Raw genomic sequence first — 27,910 nt, 5'->3', positions numbered from 1 at the left:
TTCACTGGGGAAGGCAGATAAGAAAACAAATGTCAGTACAATATGTTTGGCTCCTGTGAAAACAGAAAGGGTTACCTGGAAGATGGGGAGAGGGATTATTTGTGTTGAGTGTCTAACCCTAGTAAATTGCCCTTCATCATTTCATAGATATTTTTTAGGGGACTTGGAATAACAGGGCTGTAACACAGTAGATAATGATTGGGTCATTCCCACTGGCAGCCAGATGCCTTGCTGTCATTCATGAAGCAGAACTGTTGTATGAGCCTAGAAGATTGTCATGACCCTGACTGGGCACTTACAGAACAATAGATTATGAAGGAGCTCTTTTCTCAGCTCTAAGTCACTTTCTCTGTAGAGAGGAAACCTGCAGATTGCCCAATCTTTTAACCTCTCTGATGGCGCTGTCACCTAGAATAGCAGATCCCCAACCCTTCCCAGGTCTCTCCTGATTTCCAGGCACCCAGGGGCAGTGTGGAGTCATTCTGCTTCTCTTACCCTTCAGAATTTGCCTTGTGCTGTGCATTTTGAATAATTATTTATGTTAAATTTAAATCAGAGCACATGAAACATTTTACAGGATCATCTCTGGATAAAACAGTATGTTCTCCTGACTGCTGTTCAAGGTGGTTCTGTGCGAACCTTCAGTGGTCAGCCTGCCTTTTTCTTCATCAGCATCTGGGGCAGGAGCATTCTTTGTACAAGATAGTCCCTATCCCTTCCATGTCAGTAGCACATCTGTATTAGCTATTTATTTCTGTATAAAAAACTACTCCAGACCTAGGGACTGAAAAGAAAAACACAGTATCTCACATGGTTTCTCAGGGTTGGGATTATGAGAGCAACTTAGCTTGGTGGTTCAGGCTCAGGGTGTCAGGAGGTTGTAGTCTTCTTAAGATTCAGCTGGGGCTGGAAGATACAACTTTAAGTTTATATATGTAGCTGCTGGCAGGAGGCTCCAGTGCCCTGCCACAAGAGCCTTTCCCTGGGGCTGCTCCTGGAAAGTCTTCCCCCAAAGCTAGTGAAAAGAGCACCCAGAGTGGAAGCCACAGTCATTCATTTATTTATTTTTCAATTACAGATGATAATATTATAATAGTTTCAGGTATACAGCATACTGATTAGCCATTATATAACTTACAAAGTGATTCCCCCCCCATAAGTCTAGCATCCACCTGGCACCATACATAGTTATCACAGTATTATTAATGTATTCCCTATCACAGTGTCTTTTTTTTTTTTTTTTTATCCTTACCCGAGGACATTTTTTCTGTTAGATAGAGTAGGAGGGAGAGAGAGAGAGAGAGAGAGAAACATCAACATGAAAGGGACACATCGAGTGCTTGCCACCCGCACCAGGGCCGGGGCCGGGGACAGACTGCAACCGAGGTACATGCCCTTAGTGGGAAACGAACCCAGGTCTCTCTGGACCGCAGGCCCATGCTCTAACCAGTGAGCCAAACTGGTCAGGGCCATGGTGTCTTTTGTAACCTAAACGTGGAGGTCATATCCTTTTACTTCTGCCATATTCTGTTGGTCACACAGACCAGCCCTGGATCTGGAATAGAGTAGGGGTGGACAGGCTTCAGTGGGAGAGGTGTAAATACATATTAGGAAGTGGGATCGTTGGAGGCCAGCTTGGAGGCTTGCTCTCTCAGCAAACAAAAAGAACCCCATTTCAAAGTGTCTCTTGTTCATTTCATGCATGATTAAGACATAACTTGTGTTTCTTCACCCCAGCACTAGTGTCCTGTCCGTCCCTGTGAGCAAGCAGAGCCACAACTGTTTCTCCACCCGTGATTTCCACATGGGACTAGTGTGAGGATTGAGTGAGAGTAGTGTGGCATTTGCCTGGAACACATAAGTGATCAGTAAATATACACCTCTTTATGCAAACCAGTCAGCAACAACTATATAGTAAATTCTCTATATTTAAAAGCCTTTGCTGGCTTTTTTTTTTAATCCTCACCCAAGGACATTTTTGCATTTATCTTCAGATAGAGAGGGAGGAAGAGAGAGGGAAACATCAATGAGAGAAAGGCACATTGACTGGTTGCCACCCACACAACCCCTGCTGGGGCCAGGGAGAAACCACAACCAAGGTATGTGCCCTTAGTGGGAACTGAACCCGGGACTCTCTGGTCAGTGGGCTGACGCTCTAACTGCTGAGCCAAACCAGCCAGGGCTCTTTGTTGGCTTTATGAACATTTATTTATTGGACCAGTTGCTGTGCTAAACCACTTTATTTGGATTTTCTCTCTCAAACACTGTATGAGAAAGCCATTAGCAAAAAAGTACTGATTGCTTCAAGTGTCCCTGGACAAGAATCGAGCTGTGATGCTGGACGGGAATTAAAGACCATTTCTTTGTTAACTCTTCTTACAGGTGAAGAGAATGGATGGAGCTTGGACGAGCTACATTCTATTCTTTAGATGACACAGTTCACAAATGATGGGAACAAGTCTTAAACCTGTATTCAGTTCTGTGTTTTTATCTAGAACTTTATAATTTATAAAGAAATGAGCTATTCATAGCTTATTTTACCCTAGAGAGTCTGAGATATGTAGGGTTTTATTATTACTCAAGAAAATTGAGCCTCTAACCACCGCCTAATGTTCTCTGCCAAGCACACTGCTTCAGCTCACTTTTGGGTGCACACCTCATCCTTACCTAGTGAGCATTAGCTTCAAAGCATACTTTTTTTTTTTAATTACACAATTGATTTTGTTTATTTAGCATTGGATTTTTAAATCTTTTCTTAGATTTTAAGGATCAGATATGATCTTAAGAATTCTTAATATTCTCTGCCCTGGCCGGTTTGGCTCAGCGGTTAGAGCGTCGGCCCGCGGACCAGAGAGTCCTGGGTTCAGTTCAATAAGGGCATGCACGTACCTCAGTTGCAGTTTATCACAGGTCCCAGTTGGGGTCGTGTGGGTGGCAACCACTTGATGTATCTCTCTCTCATTGATGTTTCTCTCTCTCTCTCTTCCTCCCTCTCTCTCTCCCGCTCTATCTGAAGGTAAATGCAAAAATGTCCTGGGGTGAGGATTTTAAAAAAAAAGAATTCTTAATATTCTTCAGAATCAAATATGAAATTTCTTTTTATCTCTAATAACTTAAAATCAGATGTTTATTGAGTGTTAAGTATTTAGTTAATTAAGAACAGGATATGAAATTGTAAAATCTTTAGAAGATATTGTCAGTATAGCTCTAACTAGAGCTCAGTAGTGATCGCAGCCCTCGCATGAAGCACTAAGGTTTGAGGAAAGCTGTTGTGGAACCTAGTCTGTCAAGGAAATGACATGGTGAAGAAATGGTATTGACTCCGGTGACAATGCTAAGCGCGCACTGGGTTTGCAACTCAGGGTCTGCCCAGCTGAGCAGCCTTCAGTGCCAGGCAGGTCTGCACATCATCAGGAGAGCAGCTTTTAGGCATGGGCTGTGTTGGGGACTAGTGCCACCTGGAGAGACATGGAGGGTTCGGGTGTTGTTGGGAATATTTCTGTTTGGATTAAAAAAAAAAGTTTTGAGATTAATGAAAATGGTTCTGTGAGCCAGTCCAGTTTGTAGCTTCTGGACTAAATGCTCTTTGAGTCTCTGAAGGTCATTTGGCTGTGTATAGACGTTGTATATCTTCACGAAAGAGGCATTGCAGGAAACCCAAGAGCTGTGAGACACCCAGACCTCGTCTTTAAGGAGGTTAGAGGGTGGGTGAGACATTGATACATAAAGAGACCGAATCCTCTGAGTTAATAGGGCTGTGGAAGTTTAGAGGAGAGGCGGCCATGGTTGGCTGTGATTATCAAGAAAACTTCCTGGTAGAGGAGGAACTGATCTGAGCTATAAAAAATGGCCCAAATCCAGAAATGTGAACAGAATGGCATGATTGCTGAGGGATCTAAAGAATCAACCTGTCCAGAGCTTCTGTGACATAGGTGCTGGATTAAGTTCATTTGTTCTTTTGGCAAATCTTTATTGAGCACCCGCTTTGTCTAGGCTTGTAGGTACTGGGGATACAATAGTGAATAAAATGCAATAAAACTTTGCCTAGTAGAGCGTAAATAATTAACAATATTAGAAGATGCTATGTTGTAGGTATGTGTGTGCATACATATATACTGTGTATCTATACATGCCTATTTGTTCCAAGCGGGGGAGGGGTTATTGGGAGAGGCAAGGGAGAGATTTGAGTTTTGTGTTGGCTTCCCAATAGTCCTTTGGAGAAACTGACAACTGGGCTAGCGCTTCTTAGCAGGGAGAAGCTGAGGCAGGAGATGACTGGCATGTTTGGGAACTAAGGAGTACGTGGGTAGGCTGGAGCAGAAACGTAGGAGGAGGTGAGAAAATAAGAGTCAGAGATAGTGGTGACCCAGTCACAGAGGTTCCTGTGAGCCATTCAGAGGACTTTCATTTTCCTCTCATTCGAATGTGGAATAATTGCAGGGACTAGTCAGCACATTCAGTGAAAATGGACTAAATGCAGAGAATTGGCGTGATCTTTCTTGCTGTTTAGCAGGGATGGGTTCATCTGCTGTGTTGTAGAGAATGAATTACAAAGTGACAAGGTTAGAAAAGGGAAACTGGTGAGGAGCTGCTGAGGTAATTCATGCGGGGTGACAGTGGTTGTTCCAGGCTGGCGGCTGGGAGTGAAGGCTCAAGCTCTGCATAGATTTTAAAGGTATTGCTAATAGGATATCACCATACGTATAGAATGTATGTTTAGAAAAGTTCGTTGCACTTAAGACAAATTCAGGAAGAAAGAACAAAAATCCAAAAAATGAATTTCATACTGCCTTAGGAGAACTGTATTTAACTTTGTTTTCTGCATATTTGTAGAAGCTCATCTCTGTGCTGCCTGTCATGTAACTGAATCTATTGTTAGACATGCACCATTACGTTATGGGTATTTAAGATTAAGAAAGCTCTACCCAGTAGCAGGTTTAGTTCTGAATCCAAAAAAGCATATGGCTTCAGGAAGCAAGCACACTGCGACAAGGTCAGATGACCAGTCACAACAGGGGTGCTGAGCCCCCTTTGGATTTCTGCCCCTGGAAGTACACACGGAAGCAGCAAGACAGGTTATGTTGTTTTCCACAGGTGTCAGGAGAAATGTGTCTATTTTGGACTTGGTTATTAAGTGGAAGTCTGGTCACTGACACCAAACATTTTAACAGAAGGTGTGATTATTTACTTCAGTTCTGAGCCAAGTTTTGGAGGCTTCAAGTCTCCACCGATATTTAAATCCTTGACAGTGTGGATGGATTTTGTGTACCCCCACTCCACCCCTAGCCATGTTCTTTTACTCCTTTCCACCCCCCTCCCAGCTTTATGCAGATGAAATTGGGAGAAGAGCTTTGTGTGAACTTCAGCTGCACTTGCAGCTGTGACTGTATTTGGTGTGTTGCTACAGAAAAGTGCTCTGTTATGCTGGATTTAGCGTGGACCACAGTACAGGAATGAAGGGGAGGGTGAGTTTGAATGCAGTCTGTGGATATGCCTCAGAGCAGGGCTCCAGGCAGCTGTGTGCATCTGGGTTCTGAGAGCCAGATTGTAGCCATCAAATAGGTGGACAGGTTTGTTCACATCTGTTTTTGGGGAGTAATTTACACTGTTAATTTTGGCTGTTGGGACTTTATCCATAGCCTTAGGAAGTGGTGAAGGGAGAGAAGAAATTGAGATGTGTGTAGCATATAAAACTTGGGCAGTTTTCAGCATTTTTGTTTTTTAGTTTCAAAAATTGTGCATGTGATTAATTATTTCAAGTAATAAAGAAACTAAGAAATTACAAAATCTACCCTCAATTTTATTCCTAGGAATAATCATTGATTATAATTGGGTGTCTTCCAGAACATTGTCAATGTATATATAACATGTTTATACCTGGACCTGAAGTTGTTCTTTTTTTCTTGAATATAATTGGGATTGTGTTATAAATATATTTATTTTTTATCCTCACCTGAGGACATTTTTCCATTTTTTGTTCAGATAGAGTGGGGGGGGGAGAGAGGAAGAGAGGAAGAGAGAGAGAAACATCGACGTGGAAGGGACACATCGAGTGGCTGCCACCCGCACAACCAACCAGGGCCAGGGACAAACTGCCACCGAGGTACACGCCCTTAGGAGGAACTGAACCTGGGTCTCTCTGGACCGTAGGCCAACGCTCTAACCACTGAGCCACACCAGCCAGGGCTGTGTTATAAATATTGTTGCAACTTGCTTTTTTAACATTTTTGTGTATCTTAGAAATAACTGTACATCAAAAATAATACTTTGATTACTGACTTTATGCACACATTGTTTTCTAGAATGTATTTCTGGATGTAGAATCACTGGGTCATTGGTTACGGGCATTTAAAATTTGCTCAATACTATGATACTCTTCTAAAAAATTCCTAGTTCACATTGTTTCTGAAAGCCACAAAAGTAAATGAAATCTTCATTTGGATTCCACAATGATAAGGTTGAATCCAAGAGAGGGCTATACAAGAGAGGTGTTTCTTTTGTGTAAGGCCAGGATGTGTCCATAACACTGCTGCACACGCCCAGAGCAGAGCTGGTGCTACAGGAGCCAGCTGGGAGCCTGCTGTCTGGGTATTGCTCTCATCTCCAGGGACCAGTTCATTTCACATTGGAGCTTAAGCTTAAACTGGGTTCTCTATGTCAGGAGAGAGAGAGAGAGAGAGTGTGTGTGTGTGTGTGTGTTTAATCACTTATCCTTTTTAATTCTTCTAATTACTCTCTTTTAATCACCTTCTATGTTTTGAAATGACAAAAGAAACTCATAAAAAAAATAGTATAATTAAGATTAGTTCCTTTGTAGGCAAGGAAAATTGGGCAATATTTTTCCCCAGGGTTAATACCTTGATACTAAGGTCAGCTCCCAAAGAAAGGCTGGTTCAGTTTAAAAAAAAAAACTAAAACTAAGATAGGTAATGCAGACTAAAATTTCCTTTCAGAGACACAAGCTCTCCCACTAGTAACAGTGTGGCGTCTTTATAAAGCCAGTCTTGACCTAAATTCCACAGCTCTTATGTAACTGCAGGACTTGAGCCGAGCTGTCCAGACCAGTAGTGACTCAACAAGAACATAGGTAGGAGGTCCTTTTTTTGGCGGCCTCTTAAAATGTAACCTCAGCAAAGTTCTGAATTTCCTAGAAAGAATGGTTAGAAGAAAACAGAACCTAGACCTAGAGTCAGAATCTTTAAATCCCTTTTTTATTGGCCAGCCGCTTACTGTTACCTCACTGATTAGTCTTCTTGCAGAGCTAGACTTCCACAGGATTCTTTTGCTACTTACATCTTACAACTCCCTTCTCATCCTGCAAACAGAGAAGTTAAGCTGGGCCAGGCTTTACCCTCTTGGGCTCACCTTCCTAGAAAAAGAAGAGTCCATACCAGTCTGTTAGCACCCTGTCTCACTCTCTTCTGGTAACTGTCAACTGCTCACAAAATTGTTTCAGAAAATATCCTACTTTCTAGGACACTCTCTGAAAGGCAGATAACCAACTCCCAGGACAGAAGACGTACCACCTCTTCATTTCATGTATCATTCTCTTCAGCTGGTTGTGCAACCTCACATTGGGCTTGCTCAGGGCCTGTCTTCCCACACCCCATCCATTCACGCACATTCTCTGGTTGTGACTTCTGATGACTAGTGATGCTTCTCACTCACTTTCACAGGGACTTGTCTGCTAACAGCCCAGATTCTTATGCTAATTCTCATGCATATTCCATTAGTTTTGCTAATGATAGTATATAGTATTTATCTGTAGAACTGGCTGCTCCTGAAATGTTACATTTTCTTAAAGTTATTAAAAGTCTTGGAACAGTGCCCTGGCCAGTTTGGCTCAGCGGTTAGAGCGTCGGCCTGCGGTCCGTAGAGACCCGGGTTCGGTTCCCGCTAAGGGCACGTACTCGGTTGCAGTTTGTCCCCGGCCCTGGTTGGTCATGCAGGTGGCAGCCACTCGATGTGTCCCTTCACATCGATGTTTCTCTCTCTCTCTCTCCTTCCTCTCCCTCCCTCCCACTCTATCTTTACAAAAAATGGAAAAATATCCTCGGGTGAGGATAAAAAAAAAAGTCTTGGAACAGTGCTAGCCAATAGAAACGTAGCATGAGCCATATATATGTAATTTAAAATTTTCTGCCCTGCCTGCTTTGGCTCAGCGGTTAGAGCGTCAGCCTGTGGTCCAGAGAGACCCGGGTTTGGTTCCTGCTAAGGGCACGTACCTCGGTTGCAGTTTGTCCCCAGCCCTGGTTGGGTTGTGTGGGTGGCAACCACTCGATGTGTCCCTTTCACTTCGATGTTTCTCTCTCTCCCTCCCTCCCACTCTATCTGAACAAAATATCAAAAAATGTCCTCGAGTGAGGATAAAAAATAAAATTTTCTAGTAGCCACATAAAAAATCCAGTATATACAGAATACTATTTAAACATGTAGTCAGTATGAAAAATTAATTTTATTTTATACTAAGTGTTTAAAATTTAGTGTGTACTTGACACTTTCAGCACATCTCATTCCAGTTAGCCAATTCAGCACATTCACCCAGTTAGGTGCTCAGGAGCCATTTGTGGCTTGTGGCTGCTATGTTAGACTGCTCAGCTCTAGAAAATACCTTTTTTTTTTTTTTTTATCCTCACCCGAGGACATTTTTCCATTTTTTGTTCAGGTAGAGTGGGAGGGAGAGAGAGGAACAGAGAGAGAGAGAAACATCGATGTGAAAGGGACACATCGAGTGGCTGCCACCCGCACAACCGACCAGTGTCGGGGACAAACTGCAACCGAGGCATGCGCCCTCAGCGGGAACCGAACCCGGGTCTCTCAGGACCACAGGCCGACGCTCTAACCGCTGAGCCAAACCGGCCAGGGCTAGAAAATACCTTTTTTTGACTCAGATCTTGCTATCGAAATGGTGGGATGAAACATTTTTTAAAATAAATAGATCTATTAACCCTTTTTATGATCTTCATGCTACTTAATTCCAGAAATCTGGATTTTTATTTTTCTTCTTTTTTTCTTTTTAATTCTCACCTGAGGACATTTTTCCATTTTTTGTTCAGATAGAGTGGGAGGGAGAGAGAGGAAGGGAGAGAGAGAGAGAAACATCGACGTGAAAGGGACACATCGAGTGGCTGCCACCCGCACGACCAACCAGGGCCGGGGACAAACTGCAACCGAGGTACGTGCCCTTAGTGGGAACCGAACCCGGGTCCCTCTGGACCACAGGTTGATGCTCTAACCGCTGAACCAAACCGGCCAGGGCTATTTTTCTTCTTTTTCAAGTTGATTTTCTTTTTCAGCCCTGAATTAAATTAATTTTTATAGCATTTCATTCTCTGCACTGTCAGGCATATGGTTTCTGAATTTCTGGGCACGTATAATAACTTTTCTCTGTATTTTAATTTGGGTTTCAGAAAGATTACTTGAATATTGAAATGCTTATATTCTTCAAGATGCATGCAAGTTTTTATGTAGATATCTAAAATATACTGTGAATGTGTCACCCAGTATAATTTTCAGTACTTGAAAGCTAAGATTTACAGTGGCACTGCCAAAGTTCCACATAGAAAATGTGTATCTTTGCAGCTAAGGCCTGTTCCACACATTCAGAAGATTTAACTCTGGTATCACATTCTAAAATAGTAACCCAGCCCTGGTCGGTTAGGCTCAGCAGTTAGAGTGTTGGCCTGCAGATCAAAGAGTCGCCAGTTTGATTCCAGTCAAGGCCACGTACCTGGGTTGCAGTTTAGTCCCAGCCCTGGTCAGGGTTATGCAGGAGGCAACCAATCAATGTGTCTCTCTCACATCGATGTTTCTCTCCCCCTCTCCCCCCACTTCCCACTCTATCTGAAGATAAATGGAAAAATATCCTCAGGTGAAGATTAGAAAATATAAATTAATTAATAATAAATTAATAACATTAACATTAACATAACCCAAAGGACCACGTCCAGAAGAGCACCTGAAAAAGGTTGGGAGACTTGAAATACTAGCGTCTGAGGGACTGTTAAAAGGACAGGAGGGACTTGTTTTACCTGGGGAAGATTAAGGCAGGTATGGAAACTTTAAATACCTGAAGGCCTATCATACAGAGAAGATTACATGTGTCCTGAGTAGACCAGAGAACAATAGCCCCACTGGGTTGACGGTCATAAGGAAAGGCAGACCTTCTACTTAACACAGAGAAGACCTTTGACTCCAGTAACATGTCCAAATGGAAAAATGCTACTCAAGAAATAATGCTTTATCTCTCTGTAGGTGTTGTAGGAGAAGAGGCAGCTATATTACGGTGGTGAGGAATAGGGAATTCAAGAATCGGGTAGATGTCCTGTGTGTCACCCATTCCTTAGATCCTCTTCTGGTATCATTTCTCTTCCCCTTCCTTTTCTTAACAGTTAGAACAACAGAGGCAGCAGTTACTTACTGAACGCCAGAACTTCCACATGGAGCAGCTGAAATATGCGGAATTGCGAGCCCGCCAGCAAATGGAACAGCAACATGGGCAGAACCCTCCACAGGGACACCAGCACTCAGGAGGGCCTGGCCTGGCGCCACTGGGAGCTGCAGGGCACCCCAGCATGATGCCTCACCAGCAGCCCCCTCCCTACCCTCTGATGCAGCACCAGATGCCACCACCCCACCCACCCCAGCCAGGTGAGAGGAGGCTTTGCTCCCAGACGAACCTGGTTGGCCCTTTGGCATAGAGCCTCAGACTAGCAACACAGCCGGTGACTTTTTTTTTAACTTATCTTTATTGTTGAATATATTACTGATGTCCCTCCTATTTTCGCCCTTGACCCCCTTCTCCTTGCTCTCACCCCCTCCTGCCTTCCCCACACTATTGTCTGTGTTTGTTGGTTATGACTATATACATTTAAGTTTTTTGGTTTCTCTCTTCCCATCCCACCTCTCCCCTTCCCTTTGAGGCTCGTCAGTCTAACAACCAATTTGTACTTCTTAATCCCTTCATCTTTTTCACCTATCCCCCAACCCTCCCTCACATCTGGCATCCAACAAAAAGTTCTCTGTATCTGTGAGTCTGTTTCTGTTCTTGCTGTTTGTAGATTCAATTGTTGATAGATATGTATTTATTGCCATTTAAAATTTATTTTCTTACCCTGGCTGGTTTGACTCAGTAGTTAGAGCATCGGCCTGCGGTCCAGAGAGACCCGGGTTCGGTTCCCACTACGTTCGTACCTCGGTTGCAGTTTGTCCCTGGCCCTGGTTGGGTTTTGCAGGTGGCAGCCACTCGATGTATCTCTTTCACATCAATGTTTCTCTCTCTCTCTCTCCCCCTCCCACTCTATCTGAACAAAATATCGAAAAATGTCCTCAGGTGAGGATTAAAAATTTTTTTTTATTTTCTTTATTGATTTTTAGAGAGAGTGGAAGGGAGAGAGAGAGAAACATCAATGAGAGAGAACATCGATTGGCTGCCTCCTGCATGCCCCCCACTGGGGATTGGGCCCACAACCTTGCCATGTTCCCTGACTGGGAATTGAACTGGCAACCTCTTGGTGTGTGGATCAACGTTCAACCACTGAGCCACACCAGCCGGGCTGTTTCCATTGTATTGTTCATATTTTTTTGTCTTCTTCTTCTCCGAGAAAACCTGTCAACATTTCATATAATACTGGTTTGGTGGTGATGAACTCCTTTAGCTTTTTCTTGTCTGGGAAGCTCTGTATATGGCCATTGATTCTAAATGATAGCTTTGCAGGATAGAGGAATCTTGATTGTAGGTCCTTGCTTTTCATCACTTTAAATATTTCTTGCTACTACTCCCTTCTGGCCTGCAAAGTTTCTTTTGAGAAATCGGCTGACAATCTTATGGGAGCTCTGTTGTAGGTAAATAACTGCTTTTCTCTTGCTACTTTTAAGATTCTCTCTTGGTGTTTAACCTTTGGCATTTTGATGATGGGTCTTGGTGTGGACCTCTTTGGGTTCATCTTGTTTGGGACTCTCTATGCTTCCTGGAATTGTATGTCTGTTTCCTTCACCAAGTTAGGGAAGTTTTCTGTCATTATTTTTGTGGCACGTCAGTGGGAGGGTTTTTACTCAGGCTGATCACGTGCAAGGACTGGTTGTGTCCACTGTCCACTGACTTCTGATTACCTTGGATGATCAGCTGTGCAGGCGCCCACCACACAGAGCAAGACTTACTTCAGCAGGGCTCTGGTACCCACTGAATCCATTCCTTGAGTGTTTCACTTGTGGAGGTGGTTGGGCAGTATTGCTTCGATGTGGTCTGACACTGTCCACTGGGTGTGCTGGCTCTGGGGCAAGGTCAGCCCCTGCCTGTGTTCTGCCTGAAGCCACCAGGCATAAGCTACAAAGTCATTTGCCAATGGCTGCTTCTTGTGCTGGGCTTGGAGGTGTCCAGGCAAAGCCTAGCTGTGAACCAAGGCTGGCTGCTTCTAGTGCCAGACCTGGGGCCACTTAGCGAGAGGTATGGGACTCACTGAGATCAGATGCTGCTTGTTTGAGAGAATTTAGGAAACTCTGAAACAGGAGCCAAAATAGGCCAATCCTATGGTGAAACCAATGGAAACAGCATGGGCGTACCCAAAAGTTATGTGGGGCAGGACCTCAGGGTATCGCCAAGGCGGGGCAAACAGTGTGAGCCATGTATCCTTGGATTGTCTACACTTCTTTTTTTTTAACTTAAAGACGTCTTCAAAAATAGGCAAACACAAAAAAATAGTGCAATGAATTCTACGTTGTAGGACTTCCATTCAGTTCTATTTCAGGTGGTTCTTCTGAAGGATGTTTGTTCTGTAGTTTAGTTGTAATTTTGATGTGGTTGTGGGAGGAATATAATAATCCCCCAATACCTATTGTACAGCTTCAAAATTATTGATGTTTTATGTGTTCCTTCTTGCTTTGGTGTGAGAGAGAGACTTTAAAATGAAACCAATGGAAATCTTTTTTTTTTAATCCTTCCCCGAGGACATTTTCCATCCCTTGTTCAGACAGAGTGGGAGGGAGAGAGAGAGAAACATCAACGTGAAAGGGACACATCGAGTGGCCGCCACTCACATGACCCAACCAGGGCCAGGGACAAACTGCAACTGAGGCACATGCTCCTAGCGGGAACCAAACCCGGGTCTCTCTGGACTGCAGGCTGACGCTCCCAACTGCTTACCAAACCAGCCAGGGCGGAAACCTTATTCTTTAACATAACCTACTATCATCATCACACCCAAGAAAAGTAACACAGGTTTCTAATTTAATTAGTTAAGTGTGTTGGAATGCTTCATTTGTTTGAATCAATATTCAGATAAGGTACAATGTTGCATTTGCTGATAGTTCTCTTAAGTCTACTTTAATGTGTTAATAATACCGCCTTTTTTTTTTTTTTTTTTTAATCCTCATCGGAGGACATTTTTTCATTTTTTGCTCAGATAGGGTGGGAGGGAGAAAGAGAGAGAGAAACATTGACGTGAAAGGGACACATCGAGTGGCTGCACCCTTAGCGGGGACCGAACCTGGGTCTCTCTGGACTGCAGGCCAACGCTCTAACCACTGGGCCAAACCAGCCAGGGCTTTGTGGGTTTTTTTTTAATGCCATTTATGTGTTGAAGAAACCAGGGTTTTCCACCTGTGGCTATGCTCAGTGGTATACTCAAAGTGTATGGTGTCATTGCACCTGTGCTCCCCCTCTTTCCCCTCCCACATAGCTCCCATAAACCAGAGGGTTGCTCTGGATATATTAGCAGGTTCAGGTTCACTTGGGGGGGGAGGGGGCTGCCATTTTTCCTATAACGTCAGCTGACTCTGTTGGTGACATTAAATGGGGCAGTGGGCCCTAGCCGATTGGACTCAGCGGTTAGAGCATCGGCCTGCGGACCAGAGAGTCCCAGGCTCTGTTCCCGCTAAGGGCACGTACTTCAGTTGCAGTTTGTTCCCAGCCTCGGTTGGGGTATGTGGGTGGCAACCAGTTGATGTGTCTCTCTTTCACCTAGATGTTTCTCTCTCTCTCTCTTTCACCCTCTCTCCCTCCTGCTGTATCTGAAGATAAATGCAAAATGTCCTCAGGTGAGGATTAAAAAAAAAAAGATGGGACAGTGGTTCTGGTGTTGCTGGGCTGGGCCATCCATTACAAAGTTCCCTGTCAGATTTCACTTACGGTTTAAGCTGCCATCAAGAACTCTTTCTGGATCAGTGTTTTCATCGGGTATTGCAGCATGGCAAGATTTCTAAATTTATTGTTCCTTCTGCACTTAGTTACATTTCTTTTGCATTTATTGGCAGTGATTATTAAAAATAAAAAATTTTTGACTTCCAGTCAAGATGGCAGTGTAGGTAAATGTGGTACACACCTCCTCCCACAACCACATCAGAATTACAGCTAAACTACAGAACAACCATTGTTCAAAACCACCTGAGATCGAGCTGAATGGAAATTCTACAACTACAAAATTAAAGAAGAAGCCACATTGAGACTGGTAGGAGGGGCGGAAGCACAGACAAGCTGGTCCCACACCCACATGTGGCAAATGAAAATCAAAAGGGATGACTTGGTTGTGAAGGTCCTTGCTGAGGAGTTGCGGGGTCCCCATCCCACACCAGGCTCCCAGCTCCAGGTTTCAGTACCAGGAAGAGACGTCCCCATAACTTCTGGTTAAGTCAAGAACTATGAGCATGGTCCTTCCAGCAAAGGTTTCCTAAGTTCTAGAACAGTTATCAGGTCATTTGGCTATATTTGGTAGTTGGCCAGACTTTATGGTGTGTGAAGGAAGGGGAAATATCAGCCTCTGAAAGCCAGCAAGATTGGGGGAATGGTGAGAAGGTTAAGACAAATGTATCACTGAGGGGTTAATTTGTCCAGTTTTCTGAGAGTTTATATAAATATGTAGGTACATAACCTTTTCTTCACAAAACTAGCCATCGGTTTGTAGTAGAATCCATTAAAACAGCAGCTCAGGGCTGTGAATCTGCCAGGCTGTCAAATACATATGGGCTCGGGCACCAGAGTGGCTAATATAAACTGACACATGAATGTATCCCATCTAGTTTGTCCCTCTTCAGTCCTCCACCCCCACCTCTTGTATTCATTCCCATGCTTAGAATTTTGTGTAGCAAGTGCTATTGGTGCGCTGCTTTCTCTCTGTTCCTGGGCTCTTTATCATTGGTCCTGCTCCTAACTCACCTGAAAACTCCAGCCTTTTCTGGGTTTTATCCCTGTAGCTAATAAAGTATCCCAAGTTGATTTGTTTCTACCAACAAAAAGACAAAGGAAATTTCTATAGTAGAATGTTTCCAGTGTATGTTTGGCAAATGGAAACTGGAGGAGGTCACAGCCATCTTTCTACCACTCTTAGGTTTTGCTGATCTTCAGAAAATACACAGACTGCATTTCGTCTTTTCATTTAAATCGTAAAGCAGTGTGATTTCATGGAGTGATTCCTAAATTAAAGCCTTAGTAATCCTCGCTGTGAGACTGCCTTCCAGATGGCACAAGATGAATAGTCATGATGGCAGCCAGTTGCTGAGCACATGCGTAGTATTCCTTGACCACACCCTGGGTCATGGTACCCATGACAGCTCATGGGGAACCAAGAAGCAGCTGGTCTGGGTAGTAGGTGCCGCTTCCTGAGGTGCCCTTGATTGTGCTGCTCACTCAAGCAAGGGGGTTGCCCTTGTCTGCTGGACGTCTCCTTAAATTTAAGGTGATCAGTTCTCCAGGGGCCTTGGCACCTATTTAAAGTGAGATTACGTACCACTGGTTTGAGGTGAAAGGAAATGATGAAAACTTCATGTGTAAGTGCAGTGTGAGCTCTACCCTCTCTGGGCATTTGTAGTAAAAGATGAGCTCTGGAGCATTTGTGCCTAAGCTGGAATGAGCTTCCCCTTTCAGGGAGCTTTGCTGTGTCTCTCTGTGCGTGGAAGCAGAGGGAAAAGGACATATTAGTTTAAATACCCTTATGGTTTCCTTATATTAGTGTATAAGAATTTTTAGAAGTGCCTTAAAAAATCAGACTAGTAATTGATGTCTTTTGATGAAAACTCAGATATGGTAGAGATGATGTTTTAGTGATAAAACTAGGACATTTTGCATCAATTAGTAAAGAGTTGGTTGTTCTAGGAAATTTAACCAAAGCATTAGACACTTGGCTTTTAAGCCCCTAAGGTGGACCCACTTATCCAACCCTGAGAGTGGGAAAGAGTACTCAGAAAAAAAGAACAACCAATCATCACACTGTCCCAGCTCACTTTGAACTCAGAGCCCCACACTTAAAACAGAAAGGAATAGCTCATCCCATCAACCAAGGCTTTCTTATCTGTGGTGCCTTTGGTTCTGCTTGCATCTTGTGATAACAAGGTTGCCAAGCCACTTTCTGGAGTAGCAGGTTACCCTTACAAAGAGAGCAGTGACAACTCAGTCCTTAATAAAGAGTGGCTGCGGCAGGCACCCCCGGAAGCTGCTGCGGGAGGAGCAGTCTCAAAGGAGCTTGGGCTTCCCCTCACTTGGCCATGATTTTATTTCCCTTCTCTGGGGGACTCAGCCAGGAGATGTGCTGCGGGATGTTAGAAATGTGCTCGAGATTGGAAATTCACAGCTCCCTTTCCTCCTTTCCTAGTTTCACTTTTTTTTTTCCACCTGCCCCTCCATCCTAAAAAATAAAAATTAAATCCTTAAATAATATTCCATTAGGTATGATGGATGGAACACTTTAGTACAAGAGCTAATAAACCTGAGAGAGTATGAGGGATTTTTCCACTAGACTATACCTAATTTTAGCAAACCTTTTCATTTTTTAGACTGCAGATGCCTGCTGGGTTTTTATTGTTGTTGTTGTTTTTAAAAAGCTTGTATGTAGGTCAGACTCCCACCAGTTTATGCTCTGATACTGCTGTTTCGAAGCCACAGCTGGCTCTCTCGCCTCCCTCTCTATTGGGGAAGGAAATGCCTGAGTTTTTTTTTTAAGAGGGAAATGTATACATGAACACTTTCTATTTTATTTTGGCAAGGCCTGCCCCCGTGCATTTCAGTGTTGTGCAGGCCACACTCTTTCGTGTTTAGAGAATGAATGTAAATGCCCTGAGACATTGTCATCCATATAAAAATGGTGAGGCCTATATCAGACACAGGAAAATCATAAGGATGTTTAGATTTTAAAATGATAGGGGTTCCTTTACAAGAAATTGATTTGTAGTCTCCCCAATCCTCTTAAATTCTATCCTATATCAAATTTGAGTCTTACAAATCAGCGTTTCCGAGGAGAAATACTCCTTTAAGGCAGAGTGGTGTGAAGGAGAAGAGAATGAGCCTCAGAATCAGGCAGACCTGGGTTTGAACCTTAGCTCAGTCTTTGTTTCTTGTGACTTTGGGCCAAAAGACATAGCCTTCTGTCATTTTGTTCCCTTGTCTTGATACTGGGCCCTTTCTGTCGTGCAGTCTTCCTAACAAGCTGGAGGGTTCAGTGAGATAGTTGTCACTGCCTGACAGTGTGGGACCAGACTCAGACTTTCTTGTCTCCTTTCTGTCTGTTCTTCCATCCACTGCCCTAGGCACACCAGCACTGGGAGTCGAATAGCATGTGACAGCAGTGACCTCTGGAAGTCACAGGGACATTGCTTACTCTTCGTGCTCCTTGCTTTCCTGAGAAGTGTCTCTCTGTGGAAGGTCCCACAAGCAGGACTCTTCTGTCGTCCTTCCATTTTGCTGCCACCTCTCCCAAGGAGCCATTGCCCTCTAATACCCTGAGCACCACATCCCATTGACGTTACTGCCGTTTGTGACAAGAGGATAGAACTTTGTTTTTCAGAAGGCTTTGGAGTTTATACCAAGAGAAAGGAGGTTTGTTCCAGCTGTTGGGCTTACAGCCTTGGAAAACCCTGGAGCTTTCCTATCCCAGTTTGTTGCCATAAAGATACAGGGAAATAGGTAAATGGGCCATTGCCGCTGAGCATATAGCTTTGGAAACAGCACTGCTGGGCCTGACAAGAACCTACAGGCTTATCCCAGTGCAGGCAGGATGGCCATCACCTCGAGGTTTGTGTCAGTCTCCCACAGATTCTCCTCTTTGCCAGATAGTTTTTCTGCTGGGACACACCCTCTGAGCTGCTGGTTTGGAGGATTGTTTCTACCTGGAGCTAGGTGTGGGCTGAATAACTGATCCACTTGCTTAGTGGCAATAGGGTTTGTGTCACATAGACTGCTGGAAGAGGGATGGACACTCCTCCCCTCCCACCGCAGATCTTCATCCACAGGGTGCCCTGTGGTTACAGCATCATCTCTGGAGCCAGGATGCCCAGGTCAGATCTGGGCTCCCCCTATTTACATGCTTTATGATGTTGGATGAGTTACTCAGACTTTATGTCTTCCTTTTTCACAAACTTGGTGACTTAAAGTAGCAAAAATGTATTCTCTCAGTTTTAAGAGCTAGAAGTACAATCTCTAGCAGCCAAGCTTCCTCTGGGGGACATGGGGGTGAGGAGGGGAGTGTGTTCTTTGCCTGGTGCAGCTTCTAGTGGCTGGAAGCACTGTGTCTTCTCCATGTGTTTCTTACAAGGACATTGTCATTGCATTTAGGGCCTACCAAGGTAATCCAGGATGATCTCCTCATTTCAAGATCCTTGACATAAGCACATCTGCAAAGACCTATTTTCCAAATATGGTTGCATTTTCAGGGCCCAGGTATTAGAACATGTGTATCTGTTTGGGGGCTACCATCCAACCCACTACAGGGTGTCATAGTGTGTGTTTGTTAAATTAAACATGTATTGTAGAAAGCAGAGCAGTCTCATAACTGTTAAGAAAACATGCTGCCCTGGCCGGTTTGGCTCAGCAGTTGGAGTGTCCGCCCGCAGACCAGAGAGGCCCAGGTTCGGTTCCCACTAAGGGCACGTACCTTGGTTGCAGTTTGTCCCCAGCCCGGTTGGGGTCATGTGGGTGGCAACCACTTGATGTGTCTCTCTCACATCAATGTTTTTCTTTTTCTCTTTTCTTCCATTTCTCACTCCCTCTGTATCTGAAGATAAATGCCAGAATGTCTTGAGTGAGGATAAAAAAAAATGCTGCCTGTTATTAAAGTGCATACCCATATGGGTTTTTTCAACACTGGCCTTTACATTAGTCCTTTCACATGAACTGTTTAATTTGAGCACAGCAGAGTATGGTAGAGAGAATTGGATTTAGAGTCAGAAGGCTTGGTTGGGTCTGATTCCACCTATACATTCTATGACCATAAAGAAGTCTCCTAACTTTTCTGAGCTGCTGTTTACTCTCTATAAAATGGAAGTGTTTGCTCTTCCTCTCAGAAGTGTTTTGGAGGAGCCAGAGACATAACAAGGCACTGTAACAAACAGTTCTCCTGATCGTGTAGAAAGCTTTGTGGTTTGAGTGGGGCAGGTACCTAGCTTCACTCCGAATGGCCTCAGGAGCAGGCTCAGGCATGCTAAGGGACTTGCCCAAGAACACTCATCTGGGTTGGGGAAGTGGAGGTGAGATTGTGCTGTTCATATGTACTTTCCTGTTGAGGATAGTACAGGTGGCTGCTGACTGGGATTCCCAATGATCAGCCAGGGGTTTGGTCAGTCCACACCTTGCTCTAGACATCACAGTATAAAACTCTTATTCTGCTGAAAACCAGAAGTGGTTGGGACTGAACAATTGAACACACACTTGGTGTGATCTTTCTTCTTTCTCCCTCACCCAGCACTTGTTCTGGACTCTTTGTAAAGGCCAGAAAGCACCCCGACTGCTCCACTGTCCGTTTCCCGAGAAAGGCTGACAAAATGTTCTTCCTGACTTGCTCCTCTTGTCCAGGTTGAACTTGGCAGAAGGCAAGATAGACATGAGTTGTGTTATCTGTTTTAGTACATGGCTTCCACTTGTCCCAAGTCAAGTAACAGTGTTCTTTTGTCTTCAGATTAGAATTCTAGAGGTCTAGGCTTAAAAGTAGGCCAGGGACAATAAAAGTATCTCCCTCTCCCTGTCTCACCACCTGGAAGAGCATTAGAGAACCATTACCAGACACGTGGAAGGTGAGAAACAAAGTATGCACTCAGCAATGGCCTAGCAGGTGACATGGGGTTGTGAGGGAGCAACACAGGTCTCCAAGAGGGAGCTGGGAGACAGGATCCTCTTTAACAACTTTGCAGAGGGCTCCCTATTGGGAACTATGAATTCTATACCATCTTTACACATCTCATGTTCCACTGAATGGCAACCTGTCCCAGCTCCCCTGTTCCCAAAGCAAAAGTCCTCTTCACTCCTTCCCACCTGACGTCACATGCCCAGTCAGATACCAAGTCCAATTCTTTCTCCTCAGCTCCATACTTGCCCCTCCCCCAGGATGCCAGTAGGGTGCTGTCCCCAAGTGCTAGCTCCTGCTGTTACCTACTCATTCTTCATTCAGCTCCTAGAGCTTTCCATTACATGGGAAATCGGGCCCACATTCCTCCCTGCCCCAGAACCTTTGACCTCGTCCTCTGGAGCCTGACCATACGAGTCCTTCACGATTCTGTGCATGGCTCACCCAGCAGCCTCTGCTTTGAATCATGTCAGACAGACCACGTGTGGACAACTGGGTTCTGTAACATGGGCCTTTTCTTTTATTCTTTTTGAGCCTGTTGCTCCTAAGTGAAATCCAGGTGATAGAGAATAAGACGATGCCATTACCTCAAGGGGATGGTGAATATGAAAGTGCTCCATATAAGCAGTAGTTGTCAGAAATAATGGGAGTGATGTTCATGTGACTTTCTGATAGCGTGACTCAGGCTAGGCGTTGTGCCATTACCCTGCTCAAATCCTTTTTCACGTTGTTTATACCCTCCAAAATCCTGTCATTCACAGGTTTGTCTTGATTAACTAGAAGGTTTCTTTTGCTTGCTCCTTCCATAGTTTTCCTTGATGTCCTACCATCCTTTTATGTGCACTTATATTGTATGTGACTTAGAATGTACTTGCCGTTTGTTCACTTCACCTGTGTCAGTCCTCAGGTTGATAGACTCCCCGACACAGTCTGCATCTGTTCTAGCACAGTCATGCAACAGCTTTTATGATCGATGCTTGGTTAGTGTAAGAGTGGTGGTATTGTCAGCCTAACAGTTGGTCCAGCATTGCTCTCACCTCCTCTGAGGCACTTTGACCAAGTTGTCCTTCAGCAGGTGTGCCTCTGGGGCTCCTGCTGGGCACAGGAAGGAGGGCCAAGGGCCCCAGACTTGCTGTTCTGCTTATTCTGGGGCATAATGTTGGTTTTTTCCCCAAATATGTTTTTATTGATTTTTTTAGAGAGAAGAAGGGAGAGAGAGATAGAAACATCAATGTGTGAGAGAAACATTGATTGGCTGCCCCCCCATGCCCCCTCCTGGGGATCAAGCCCCCAGCTTGGGCATGTACCCTGACTGGGAATTGAACCGGGACCTCTCAGACTATGGGACGACGCTCAATCCACTGAGCCACACCAGCCAGACAATGTTGATGTGATATACTTTTAAAAATAGTCCCCCAGCCCAGCCGGTGTGGCTCAGTGGTTGAGCATCGACCCATGCACCAAGGGATCGCTGGTTTGATTCCCGATCAGGGCACATGCCCAGGTTGTGGGCCCAATCTCCAGTGGGGGACATGCAGGAGGCAGCCAGTTGATGTTCTCTCTCATCCATGTTTTTGTCTTTCTCTCCCTCTCCTTCCCTCTTTCTCTAAAAATTAAGAAAAAAAATTATAAAAAATAATAAGAAAATTTAAAAAAATAAAAATAGTGCCCCAGCTCTGGCCGGTTTGGCTCAGTGGTTAGAGTCCGCAGACCAATGAGACCTGGGTTTGATTCCAGCCAAAGGCACGTACCTCTGTTGCGGTTCATCTCCGGCATCATCCCCAGTTGGGGTTGCGCAGGAGGCAACCAGTTGATGTGTCTCTCTCACATCGATGTTTTTCTCTCTTCCCCTCCCCACTCCTTCCCTCTCTCTCTCTCCCCCCATCCCTCCCTCCCTCCTAATCTGTCTAAAGATAAGTGGAAAAATATCCTCTGGTAAGGATAAAAAATATAGTCCCCCAAAGAGAGTGGACCATCTCTACCTCTAACTCTGCCTCAGTGGGATTTTAGTGAAGGGCTTTTCTGTGGGTCCTGTGTGACGGAACAGACACTGGGAATCGATGGTATGAGGCTTGAAGTGCTGTGTGTCTCTTAAGACAGGCCTTTTTCACCCAGCCGGTTTGGCTCACCCATGCACCGAGGGGTTGCCAGTTTCATTCCCGGTCAGGGCACATGCCCAGGTTGTGGGCCCAATCCCCAGTAGGGGGCATGCAGGAGGTGGCCAGTCGATGTTCTCCCTCATCAATGTTTCTGTCTCTCTTCCTCTCTAAAAAAATCAGTAAAGAAAAAAAAAATTTTTTTTTAATCCTTCTCCTCACTCCCCATGGTCACTGCTGTGTATTTGGTATTCTCAGAAAGATACTTAACAATTCACTCTTCACCCAAACTAGAATGAATGCTTTCTTTTAGGATGCTTTTTTTGTAATTGCTTCTTATGGCTACCTGCCTCTACCCGGGTTTAGAGTAGTCATTCACTGCACACACCTGCTCCATTATCTCCCTCCTCCCCTCTCTAAATAAAAACTGGGCATCAGAGATTATTGCAGATATTGCTCTGTTGGTATTTCAAATCCTTTGGGGAGTTATGTGTTTGTCTATATTTAGCAGTCTTGGGTAGTAGTGATTCCTTTCTTCCTAGTACACTAACCTTAGGACTTTAAATCTCTCTCCAAAGGTCAGATACCAGGTCCCGGTTCCATGATGCCTGGGCAGCCCATGCCAGGCCGCATGATTCCCACCGTCGCAGCCAGCATCCACCCCCCTGGGAGTGGCTCTACCCCTCCTGGTATGCCACCAATGCCAGGAAGCATCTTAGGACCCCGGGTAACCCTCACGGCACCTAACGGCATGTGTAAGTATCACACTGGAGGTATTGCATTACCCAGGGCCTCTCCGGGAGGGCTATGGACAAGAGAGGAGGGAGCCTTTGTTCCTGTCTGATTTGGCAGGTCCCTGGACAGTTTGACCTGTAACAGTGGGTTCCACAATATCAATTTGTGGTCAGTGCTCTTCAGCACCCCTGATGGGCAGGTGCACAGGTGATGAGTGCAGAGAGCTTCCAGTCGTCGGGCTCATATGCTACAGCCTTCCTGACATGCATTCTTGACCCTGAGGTCTGAGGAGGCTGAAAAGACATTCCTCTCCCCCTCCTGTCTGCTTGAACCTGTCCAGTTTGAGTCTCAGTAGACATACAGAGCTGCTGGTTATTATTTTTGCTACAGGAGACTTGTATCAATACAGGGTTCAAAAGTAGTAAGTGTAAAGAAAAGAACAGGAACCAGTTGAGGGAAGGAATAACAAGGCAGTTTCTTGTAGCCACTCAGACATATTGGTAGTGGCTGCTTAGACTAAAGAAGGAGTAATCAGTGGCTGTGCTGAGAAAGATGAGAGGTCCCAGCAGGCACAGTAGAGAAGGCACAGGTGCTGCTGAATAGTCTGTCTGATATGTGGGAAGCCAGGTCATTTCTCCTACTGAGCCCTTGCCCTGGTCCAACCTTGGCCTCCAGGAGGTTGCTTCAGGGGCTCTGGCCCGCCCTTTACTCCTATAGACCTTCTCAGTGAGAACAATCTCAAAATGCAGCCATTTGTGGCCAGGTACACAGCCACATCTGGATCCCAGGTTCATTTAGACATCCACATATTTACCAAGGAGTTAATTCCTATTCACAATAGAGTGAGGATGCATAAGAATTGTGGCCTCCAAGAACTGTAGTGGGAAAATGTGGAATGAATAATTGGATGGTAGTGTAGGGTTTCCCAAAAGTTATATGAGACTCTGAAGTGCCTGGAGTGTACTGGAGGACTCTGGTACACTTCCCAGGGCCAGCGGGTGGGCTGCATGGATAAAGGCACGTCTCAGTCTCTCTAGACCCCTCGGAGCTAGGACAAAATAGATGCACAGAAGAAAGCAGCATTTTACTGTGTACATGTATAGTATCATGACAATAGAAGAAGAAAATCTCTTTTGAGGCAGTGGTTAGAGGTTGTAGTACAGCAGGTACCTTCTTTTCTTGGCAAAAAAAAAAAAAAATGCTTGCCTTTCCACCTTACAGGCAGCATTCAAAGTGTACCAGCCTGCCAAGAGAGTTGACCACCTTGCCATCCGTGCTGCAAAGATAATACCATTAGTCTTTACCACTGTCATACACTACTCATCACCCATGATTTGTGACCCTGAAGGGCCCTCAGTGGAGCACCTTAAAAAAGTGAAGGGTTTCAGGCCACTCGTCCCCACTTTCTTTTGCAAATGAGTGTTTGGGGGATTCTGAGCTGCTGACTTGGCCCTAGGGTACTGGGCAAGGCCTCATCAGGCAAGTGCTGCTCCTCTTCAGGCCTTAGTTTTCTCCACTGAAAAATGGCACAAGGGATTTGATCAGTGGATGTTAAATGCTTTGAAGAACCTGGGAGGTTTGGTGGAAACCTCCCTGGAGGCGAGGGGAAAGAGAACTGACTGGTGAGCAAGGCTACATTTTCATTATTTGTTTCATATGTTTTCATTTCTGGCAAAATTTAGAAGTTTAAAAAACCCTGGATTAAATGATCTCTAGGGTTCCTTTGTACGCTAAAGCAGCTGAAGTTGAACTAGGAAAGAGCCCCAGACACTCATACTAATATTCCCTTCAGGACCTGACCTAGTTTTGGCCAAAAATCCAAGGACTGCAGTTCATGCACAGTGGGGCCTGCCAGGACTGTCCAGCTTGTCAGCAGCTGCCTTGAGGGAAGTTCTCCGGCCCTGGCAGAGACAGATGATCTATTTTGTGTCCAGCTAGGCTAGACACTTGTTAGAGAAAGAAAAGAAGACACAGAACTTGCCTAGGAAAGAGCTTATTTAACTAAAGAAAAAATTAGAACCATTAAAATACAATAAAATTAAAATGTAACTTAAGTTCTCAAAAAGTCTGGAGTGATTTTTTTTTGAAATAGAGTATGAGGGAGAGAGAAGCATCTATCGGCTGCCTCCTGCACACCCGCTACTGGTGATTGAGCCCGAAACCCGGGCATGTGACCAGGAATTGAATTGGGACCTCTCTGTCCATGGTACGATGCTTAGTCTGCTGAGCCACACCTGGCCAGGCTGGGGTGGTTCTTTTTTTTCCTTGAATCTTTTTTTTTTTTTTTTAATCCTCACCCAAGGACATTTTTCCATTTTTTGTTCAGGTAGAGTGGGAGGGAGAGAGAGAGAGAGAAAAACATCGATGTGAAAGGAACACATCGAGTGGCTGCCACCCGCACGACCGACCAGGGCCGGGGACAAACTGCAACCGAGGTACGTGCCCTTAGCAGGAACCGAACCCGGGTCTCTCTGGACTGCAGGCCGATGCTCTAACCACTGAGCAAAACCGGCCAGGGCTGGGGTGGTTCTTGAAAGCAGTGGGCCTTGAAGGATGGTGGGACAGAGTCAGACACCTCCCCCACCCCCAACCACCGGGGTTAGGGGAAGCAACAGAAGCAGTGACCTGGAGGTTCAGATGAGTCTGACCCACGTAGACCACAGTATGACATGCCTCACTGGCCACATTGATTGCCTGCCGTGGAGAAAATAACTTCCTGTGTCATTTTTCTTTCCCAAGCCCCTGTGTTTCCGCAATGACAGTGACTCTTGGATATGTTTGCAGATCCCCCTCCGCCACAGCAACAGCCACCACCACCTGCAGATGGAGTCCCTCCACCTCCTGCTCCAGGCCCACCTGCCTCGGCCGCACCCTAGCTTGAAGATGCTGGGAGCATCCATGCCAGCGCCACTAGTTGGAGTGTGGATGACAAGACTTAGTTCCTCAGCTTCCTTGCGTTTCTTTCAGGAATTTTTTTCTCACAGCCTCAAGCACGTGTCCCGTATCCCATCTCTCCCCATTCCTTTAACCACCCCTCTCCATGCTCCTTGTGTTAGGTCCTCGGCCAACACTTGGGGACATCTTAGTGACAGTGTGCCCTGGTCATCCTAAAAATAACCTACATCTTCCCTGTCCTGGTGTGGGTATTCCAGTCTTTATCATTTTTGCTCTCCTGCAGTTTTTTGCTTTGTCTTATGCCTCTGTGGATAATGTTTTATAATCATTATCTTCTTTTTTCTTTATTGCTCTAAAGGAGAGCATTCAAAATGAATAAGAACCAAAAAGTGGTGATGGGCAGAGGGGATAGCCAGCGGGGACAAACCTTAAGGCATTATAAGTGACCTTATTTCTGCTTATCTAAGAATGGTGCTGATGGTGAAGTTTCCTGAGCTTCTGCCACACACAGATGCGCCAGAATCAAAGTGATGGGAAAGGGACTCCACTGATGTTTCTCCCTAGTGAGGACTCAAGGCCTCCCCCATACCTGGCAGGGCATCCCCGTTGGTGCCTGGGAGGGTAGAGCACAGCTTTAGCACACACCGCTCCCTCCTGGCCACAGGTTCTGCTTTGCTATGCAGATGGTTTATTGGATTGCGGTGAGTGTTTTTGTTTTTCTGAAGGCAGTGTGAGCTTTGACAGCTGGCATTTGGGGAAGCATTCCTTAGTTCCTGGGACTAGCCAGGAAAGTTTTAGGGTCCGAGGGCAATGGCCACCCAATGAATCTAGCCCACTTACTCACTGCTTGTATGCATTATTTTTCTCCCTCTTAAAAAAAAAAAAAAAAGCTTTAAAAAGAAAAAAAAAGTAAGTAGATAGTGCTGAACATTTTAGCTCATGGAACTTGGTTGGGATAGCTGGGGTGCAGGTCCCCACACTACCTCTTGCAGTACCCAGGGTGAGTGGAATTTAGTGAAGCGGTACTTTCTGTCTGGGATGGGATCCGACAGGTGGGGCCGAATCAGCAGCCTCGTACCTCCTCCGTCCCTTTCTGAGATCTCACATTCCATCCATCACAAGGCTGTCAAGGAGATGCTGGGGGTATCAAGGAATTCACATGGCGATCAGAGCATCATGCTTTGAGGGTCAGGGTGCTCAGGCTGAGAGAGTGGAATGCCATTCCAGAGGAAGAGCCACAAAAATGCCTTAATTTGAGCCCATTTCTACCCCTGCTGATGAGTGACTTGAGATGACTTGAGACTTGGTTTTTCCTTCTGGTCCTCCTCCTCTCCCCTCTGTCCCATGGGTGTGGAAAGGGTGTTTCTGGTAAAGCTGGATTCCCAAAGCACCTGGCCTCTTCACGGTCTCAAGGGGCAGTTTCATCTAGAATGCCAAGTGGAACATCTTTTGGGTGTCTTTTTCTATATATTTTATAAAGCTTTACATATGAGAGGGTATAGGTAGGTGTTTGTAAAACACCTTAGAACTTTTTTCCTTAATATCAGAAAGCAAAAAATAAATAAAACCACAATTAAGATTTGCCTTTCAAACCCTCAGGTGTTGCCTCTAACCAGGTGGCCCTGGTCACCATCAGTACTGGAACCAAGGAGACCTTGTTCCTTGTGTGTGTGTTCAGAACTCTTGGAGTGGAAATGAGCTTGTTCCTGCTGGAGTTTAGTTCTAATGCATTTGCCTCCAGAAAGACCCCAGTGCCTTTTGACAATGGCCAGGGTTTTCCCTCTTTCCTGCCAGTTTTTCCCAAAGGAAACTCATTCCAAATACTTACCTTTTCCACTGGGGTCTTAGAAAGAAAATGAAATTCTGGTTCATACTGTGGTCCCTTGTAACCTCAGGTTTTTAATGTGATCGCTTTCAAATTTAAAAGATCCAGGTGGAAATATTTTTACTATGCTGGTAATAATTCTACACAATACCTGAATTTTTAACACTTATGTTTCAGTATAAGTAAGTGGTGACTTTCTTTTCATGTCTTTGATCTGATTTTGTTCCTGTAAAACAGCCACTCGATTTTGTGAGGGGGGAATAATATGTGAGTTTTGTACAAACGTGTTCTCGGTGTGTTGTTATTTCAGGAAAATGAAG

General features: G+C 44.9%; 1 protein-coding gene across 1 annotated transcript in view; it reads left to right on the top strand.

Annotated features, from left to right (window-relative positions):
* SMARCC1 (SWI/SNF related, matrix associated, actin dependent regulator of chromatin subfamily c member 1) overlaps window positions 1-26,655 on the top strand; it is a 157,698-nt gene extending 131,043 nt beyond the window's left edge. The window contains exons 26-28 of the mRNA XM_036266186.1: window positions 10,392-10,650; window positions 22,714-22,890; window positions 25,655-26,655. Coding sequence (XP_036122079.1) covers window positions 10,392-10,650; window positions 22,714-22,890; window positions 25,655-25,746 — 528 coding nt within the window. The 3' untranslated portion in view covers window positions 25,747-26,655. The remainder of the gene's footprint in view (window positions 1-10,391; window positions 10,651-22,713; window positions 22,891-25,654) is intronic.
* The last annotated feature ends 1,255 nt before the right edge of the window (window positions 26,656-27,910 follow it).

The sequence above is a fragment of the Molossus molossus genome, unplaced genomic scaffold (genome assembly GCF_014108415.1).
Source record: "Molossus molossus isolate mMolMol1 unplaced genomic scaffold, mMolMol1.p scaffold_m16_p_18, whole genome shotgun sequence".
Lineage (NCBI taxonomy): Eukaryota > Metazoa > Chordata > Mammalia > Chiroptera > Molossidae > Molossus > Molossus molossus.
This window is presented reverse-complemented; position numbering and strand designations above follow the sequence as displayed.